The 6,703-nt window shown below is 42.9% G+C and overlaps 2 protein-coding genes across 4 annotated transcripts; one reads left to right on the top strand and one right to left on the bottom strand.

Moving 5' to 3' along the window:
* Positions 1 to 2,692: 2,692 nt before the first annotated feature.
* On the top strand, positions 2,693 to 5,325 carry LOC131692590 (rabenosyn-5). 3 transcript variants are annotated; one of them, XM_058979754.1, is made up of 3 exons: positions 2,693 to 2,844; positions 2,944 to 3,708; positions 3,765 to 5,325. In XM_058979754.1, exons 2-3 carry the CDS (start codon positions 3,002 to 3,004, stop codon positions 4,699 to 4,701), a joined length of 1,644 nt encoding a protein of 547 aa, XP_058835737.1. In that variant the 5' UTR covers positions 2,693 to 2,844; positions 2,944 to 3,001; the 3' UTR covers positions 4,702 to 5,325. The 3 variants fall into 3 exon arrangements, with proteins under 3 accessions (XP_058835737.1, XP_058835729.1, XP_058835723.1); XM_058979746.1 differs by having other exon boundaries at positions 2,910 to 3,708; XM_058979740.1 differs by having other exon boundaries at positions 2,693 to 3,708.
* Positions 5,232 to 6,153, bottom strand: LOC131692607 (acyl-CoA-binding protein). The gene is made up of 2 exons (XM_058979766.1): positions 5,965 to 6,153; positions 5,232 to 5,761 (listed from the first exon to the last, which is right to left on the bottom strand). Exons 1-2 carry the CDS (start codon positions 5,968 to 5,970, stop codon positions 5,507 to 5,509), a joined length of 261 nt encoding a protein of 86 aa, XP_058835749.1. The 5' UTR covers positions 5,971 to 6,153; the 3' UTR covers positions 5,232 to 5,506.
* Positions 6,154 to 6,703: the final 550 nt, after the last annotated feature.

Raw genomic sequence — 6,703 nt, 5'->3', positions numbered from 1 at the left:
CCTGCACCGGACCTTTCTCTGGATATTGTTTTATTTAGTCTGTTTATTTACGGTACCATTACAGTTTGAAGGTGTAATATTTGCATTTCAAAATTTTAAATTTATTAAAGCTGGTAGATGAGATTTTTAAAACTATATTTGAAAACTAAGGAGCAATTTTAGACCAGCTAATCTAGGAATACTTAGACTACCTTAATCTAGGAATACTAAGCCCAATGTACATGTGGATCAATTATTAAGACTAGTGCAGTCGGTAGTTAAGTATAAATACTATACATACACTTTATCTCTTGTTTTAGAGAGTGTAATTTAATCGCTGACAATGAAGAGGAAATCATCACGCTTGCAGTTTATTGTCGACATGCATGTATCGTTACATGTTACATGTTACGGATCCCGAAGGCATCAACAGAGAGAACATCTGATTGACTGTGAATCAATGCTCGAGCGGCTGACTATGTGGCAGTTTGTATAGTTTAGCGTTTCTGTGAATCTCAATGTATTTACGTTTGCCCTAGCGAGTGATCCGTCCATTTCGATGGCACGATTTTCACACGAAAACAGCTAGGGCTGATTAGCTCAAAATACCAAGGAAAAGTAGCGCAGTCTCAACTATAGCACGCCCATTTTCTCCTTTACTATACGGAATTTTGTTGATTGCGATCACGCGGTAGTTCACAGCTTGTGAACATTTGCTGGTCAGCTCAACACGTGTTTCGATCTCTTCCAACTTTTTGTTAATGTTGTCGACAATCATGTGTGGTTGAGCTTTGACTGGAGACAATCAATCTGTTTTCTACTAACTAATCGAATACTTTTTAATTCTGTTTGCAGTTGCGTTGACTGCACTGACAAATCTGGGATCGTTTTCTCCAGCTAGTCGAAAGCTTGCCTATCGTAAGCCGATATGGAGGTTTCTGTAGGTTTAGGGAAGACCTTCTCACAGACTAAGTAATTTTAGCAGATGGACAAGAAACGTTGAATGGTTGACATCAGATGTGTTTCACTGATCCTGACGCACATGGAATGAAACCAAGTCAGATAACTGTCACAAGATAATCCATTCCATAGTTGCTTTTTTCAACTAAAACTGTTTGGCCTTTCCTTTGACAGATGGGGTCGCACTTCCGCAATAATGTTTCTTTTATCCCCATGGTGGTAATTGAGCTACGCTGGCGAAAGATCAAATTAGCATTAGCAAACAGTAGCAATATAAGCAACAGCGGTTGTCCCATACAAGACAAGTTCCAGAGCGTCATTTTAATGATTCGGGAACTCGTCCTCCTCTAAACTCTAAGCTAAATAGTACCTACACACCCTACCATCGTGCATTGGCCTCAGACAGTGTTTAAGTGTTTTTGATGCTGACAGAGAGCCCTCCGGATCGGAGTCTCTAGTTCTATACATCCAGTTGGACTACGCCCGAAAATGAATCAAACCGTAACTGATTAATTTTGAACTCAATTTTTTTAATTTTTCTATTGTGAAATGGGGATAAACTATATTCTAGCATCTGGGACAGATCACTTGTGATACATTTTTGAAAATCAACGAATTTAAATGCATTTTTCTCCATCAATATAGAAATTTATAATGTATTTTGCGCTGCATGTAAGACATCAAAACCCTACACGCGGAACTTTATTTATTCATCGACAGAACACTGCCTCTCGTTTCTTCTGCTGTAAGTTTTATGCATTGGACATATTCGATCTATTCACTCATTGAATGCTTACTAGAAGTAATATGCTAGAAAATGCATAAAAATCACAGCAGAATGAAAGAGACGGGAATAGAAGGTATGGTAACTCTGCATATTTTTTCTGTGTGCAAAAAACAACCCTTACATTCATCAAAACGTCGAACAAAGAGGATCAGCGTAGTACGTCTGTTAAACATTTTTCTGCAAGGGAGTGCAAAGTTGATGTAAAAAATGGAAATTAAATGCATTTTTTCTAATTAGATGCAAATTTGTTATTCATTCCTAGAGTGATTTGCCCCTATATTTGAATCGTTCGCTGAAAATTAAGTATTCACAATCCGCATGATCATTCAAGATCACACGCGAATGACAACACGGTTATGAGATCGAGTTTACGCACGCTAAGTTACACAAACACTTGTACATGCGATCGAATTCGTTAACACACAAACGCCCGAACCCTGCGCGATGATACACAAAGACGAACAGGCAATCACGATCATCTAAGCACAACTATGCCCAAGATTTCGCAAACACAAATTGCCCTGATAAAGTTAACACTTCAGTACTTATAGTCTGATCAACGCGGTCACAAGCGCGAACTTATAAACGCTCATTCTTACGCGATCGTCCCTATACCGCATGCACACTTGAACCGTACATTAAATATCACAATCAGAATCACTGCCCGCTGCAATTTACCTTATCCAGTGTTTTAGTGGGCGACATTTCTCGTTGCATCTGCAATTGTAGTTAGGGATTCTGGTAGGGATCCCTTCCGAGGGCCAAGCTCTGCAGCTCCAGCAGGACAACTTTTAAACAATAATTGCATAAATTCGAAATTAAATACTCCGATCTACTTTGCAATCTGCGTATGCAATACCCCAAAGTACGGCCCTTGTAATAAAATCCCGGGAAGTGACGTTTCTTTTCCATTCTTTCGTTTGTGATTTGTTTACTTTTGTGTTCCAACATTAATATTCCAGACATCAACATTACGAACAGAAAGCAGAAAAATCACAGGAGGAAAAACGTCAAAAATCAATAGCAGTTTTTTATTACACCCATCATCCAGTTCCTGAAATTTAAATTCACCATTTTCACTATCAATTTAACCTAATTAAATACCGAGAACTGCTCAGGTTAGTACTCCACGAAAAAAGTGAATAACCAAACGATTTCGCAGCATCCCTGTCGTTCCGCCCAGCGGTCCTTAAAATTATCACATTCCATCCAAATAGTCACCTCTAATTAGCCCAAAGAAAGAAGGGGGGCGTTAACCAACCACACGCAGCGAAAATGTCCAACCCATTCGACGATCCGGCGGACCATCAGCCGCAGCATTCCACCTTACCAGCGATGACGACGACGACGACGGGTTCGTCCGGTTCGAGCAGTTTGCTACTGCTCGGATCACCGGATGATTCGGAAATCCTGGAAGGTTTCCTGTGTCCGATCTGCAAGGCGGATCTGAAGACACCGGAACGACTGACCGCACACGTCGAACAGGAACATTCCGAGGAGCAGGATTTGCTCAAGTCGTTGAAGGAGATGTTTAGCTTTGCGAAGAAGAAAATACTCAACCTGGATGAGACGGCCAATGATTTGGCTCGTAGTTTCGATAGTTCACTGCAGGTGGGTGGTAAACAGGAACGAGCGGTAGCGGTTGCGAATCCGATTCTCCTGCCTGGGCAGCTGGTGGGAACGGATTGTGACCATATGAGCTACTTTAGGGCGGTGAGGAATCCCCGGTTGGAGAGGTACGCTTCCGAGACGAATAAACTGATCATCCGGTTGGATAAGCTGCTGGACGGACTGCCGAGTGAGATGGATGCGAGGAAGCGGCACGAGCAGAGCAAGGTTCCGTGGATTGATGGCAAGTTGGTTAAGCTGTGTCCGAGCTGTGCGAAAAGTTTTGGACTAACGCGGAGGCAGCATCACTGCCGGGTTTGCGGTTCCGTTATGTGCGATGGGTGTTCGTTTCATTTGTCCTTCGAAGAAGCGAGGTAGGCTGTTTCTTAAATTGACTAAAATTTCAAATTTTAAGCGAGTGATTTTTTAGGAGCATCGTTCAACCCGTTAGTCCGGGTATAGAACCCCCGAAAACGACCCTACCGTTGGATGAGACAGGCAAAGATCGCGAATCGTCTGGGTTTCGTGTGTGCGAACACTGTCTCCACTTGCTGATGAATCGTAAAGAGATGCAAGATTCCCGCTCGGATCGTCCCTTGATCACGAAATTGTACGACAGGTTGCTACAGGAAAAGAAGGATATCGCACCGGACATTCCCATGTATTCCCGGATCATTCACAGTCTGTACGAGGGAGATGCTATTTACCGGTTGTCGGATGCCAGTGCATTGCGAGAAAAGATGGCCAGGGCAGCGGAACGGATTGATAATATTAGTAAAACGATTTTAGCCATTCCGTTGGCACCGGGAAGTCGCGAGGAAGCTTTAAAAAAAGCCATCCGCTTGTCGAGCATTTCATACATAAAGGAACAAATGCTTTCCATTCCACCGCTACCGGCGGAAGAAGAAATTAAGAAAATTCAGTTACGAAAGAAGCAGGAAACGGCAAGACGAATCGAAAGGGAGCGAAGGCTTGCCCTGGAAGCGTACGAAAAGTACGAGCTGCAATCCGAGCCGTACAATGGAAGTTCCAGTTCCAGCACGGCATCCACGGCGGAGATGACGAATGGGCGGTACTATGGTGCGGCGGCGGTGGCATCGACGACGGCGACCATTAGTTCGTCGGACAATTGGAGTGGGTATCAGGCGGCAAACGTTACCGTCTCGAGCAGTGCCGATCCACTGATTGATCAGATTAACATCGTGAAGGGTTATATCCGGCAGGCCCGGGAAGCACTGCGGTTCGAGGAGGTGGAAACGTTGGAGAGAAATTTGAGTGAATTAACGCAGGAGTTTTACGAACGACAACGGAGAGTCTCGGCCGGGTCATCGCAGGGTGCCGGTGGGGGTGGAGCGATGAGTGGTTAGTGAGGTGCTAGGTAATTATAGTAAAGGAAAGTTATCTTTGAAGTAGGTAGCAGGAACTAAAAACATGTTTCTGATATATTCTTCGCTAATCGTTAATTTGAAATTGGTTGACGCGATTTCTTTCCAACTCTATTTATATTTTAAAACGATTAACAATCTCAAGTCCAAAGCCAATTTCTTGTGATTTGCAGTAAATTCAAACGGAGCAACTTCGCACTGCAGTATTGCATGATTCAGCGCTTGCAAAAATTCATTTGTCACAATTTTCCAACTTGTGACGTGGCCTACTTTGCGAAGAAATTTGTCTCACCGCAAGATGCGAGCCGTTGTAAGGTTTCTAAAGACTTGACAGCATCTGCTAGCATTTCACAATGTTTTGTAAATACCTAATGACACTCGGTAAGCTTTGACCTCAAGCCGCCCTTAGCCAGTTGCCAGGCGTATCCAAGGCAACGCATAAGGCTTCCGAAACCAAATATATAAATCGAGAGAGATAAAGAAAGCTTTGAGCAATAAAAAAAACGAATGTATCCATTTAATCTTTTGATTAAATTTATTGTTAGATATAAATATTCTCCTATTCCAAGGCGTTACAAATCGAATAATAAATGTATTTCAAATACAGTCCATGCGGTTTTGTTTCTACGAGCGAAAAAAATATCATTCCATAAACTTAACACTAAAAAGTCTGGAAGCTTAACCTTTCCCCACTTGCCCGAAGAATATCTGTGCTTAATTAAACCACCATTCACCATTGCTAGACGGCGTAGTTCTCGTCGTCGTCGGCCCGAGCAGCAGCAGCGCCTTACTGAAGACCATACTGTTCGACCAGCTGAGCCACCTTATCGACGTATGCCTGCTTGGCCTCATCCTGGGACATTCCCTTACGCCCGTTCCAGGCTTCCCACTTCGCCTTGCCCTTGAAGTCCAGCATGCCCGGTTTGGCGGTGTTGCAATCGCCGACCGTTGCCTGTTTGTACAGACCGTAAATAATCAGCAGATCCGCATCCGGTGGGGTCACCTTCAGGATCTTGGCGTTCTCGACGGCTTGCTCGAAGGTCTGTTTTGGGAGATGGGAAGATGCTGAGTTTTTTTTGTTCGTAGATAATTATAAGCAAATAGAAAGTTGTTGATTACTCGTCCGGTGGGGATGCCCTTACCGCTTCAAGGAAGTTAACCTATCATTCTGTTCATGCTTCTCAAGGTTAAATATTGAACCAGAAGAAAACATCTTCACTTTTAATTTAAACAGAATCTACTCACCGACATTGTGCGTGTTTTGTATGCGGTACCGCGGTAAACTTTGAAGTCTGAAGGTACGGAAAATTTAGGCTAATCAGAGTTCCAATTAGATTTTTTTTCGCGGCGCTGGCGAAGGAATGGGTACACGTCTTTGCGACTTGTTGGGTGAAATGCGGATGGCGATTTTTTCGCCTTTCACATATTTTCTCTTTTGGCAAATGCAAAAAGTTGTGAGGCTGAAAAGGCCGACCGGTTTGCAGTATATGATAGTTTCTGATAGGGGTGAAAGAGAGCGACGGATAGTTTGGTGATATCGGGCAGCCCTACCGGGATTTTTATGGGCAGTTAGAGGGACGCGCCGACAACGCTGTCTTTTTCTGGTTTTCAAAAGTTGAACAATCGGTCGCGTTGTTTTCGCTGTTCGCTTGATATTTTTGTGAAAAAAACGTGGAAAATACATAACTTGCAGCAGAAGTGCTATATTTTAATTGAAGAAAATGTCTTATGGTTATAGTGAAGCTGATATTCGCTAGTTTATTCATGCAAAAAGGTTTTTTTTTTCTCGGGATCGTTCCGGCTGCGTTTTTCCTCGATTGAATTAAAAATAAAAGCTAGAAAATAGGAATTTTAGTGATTGGTTGGGCAAGTTACAATTTGGCATTGTAGAATTGTGAATTAGAGCTCAAGTGATCGAATATCCAAAATGAATCGATGAAAGCCAGTAAAGGAAAAAGTTAAGGTGAGCGCTTGGTGGACCGTA

This window comes from Topomyia yanbarensis, chromosome 1 (genome assembly GCF_030247195.1).
Source record: "Topomyia yanbarensis strain Yona2022 chromosome 1, ASM3024719v1, whole genome shotgun sequence".
NCBI lineage: Eukaryota > Metazoa > Arthropoda > Insecta > Diptera > Culicidae > Topomyia > Topomyia yanbarensis.
This window is presented reverse-complemented; position numbering and strand designations above follow the sequence as displayed.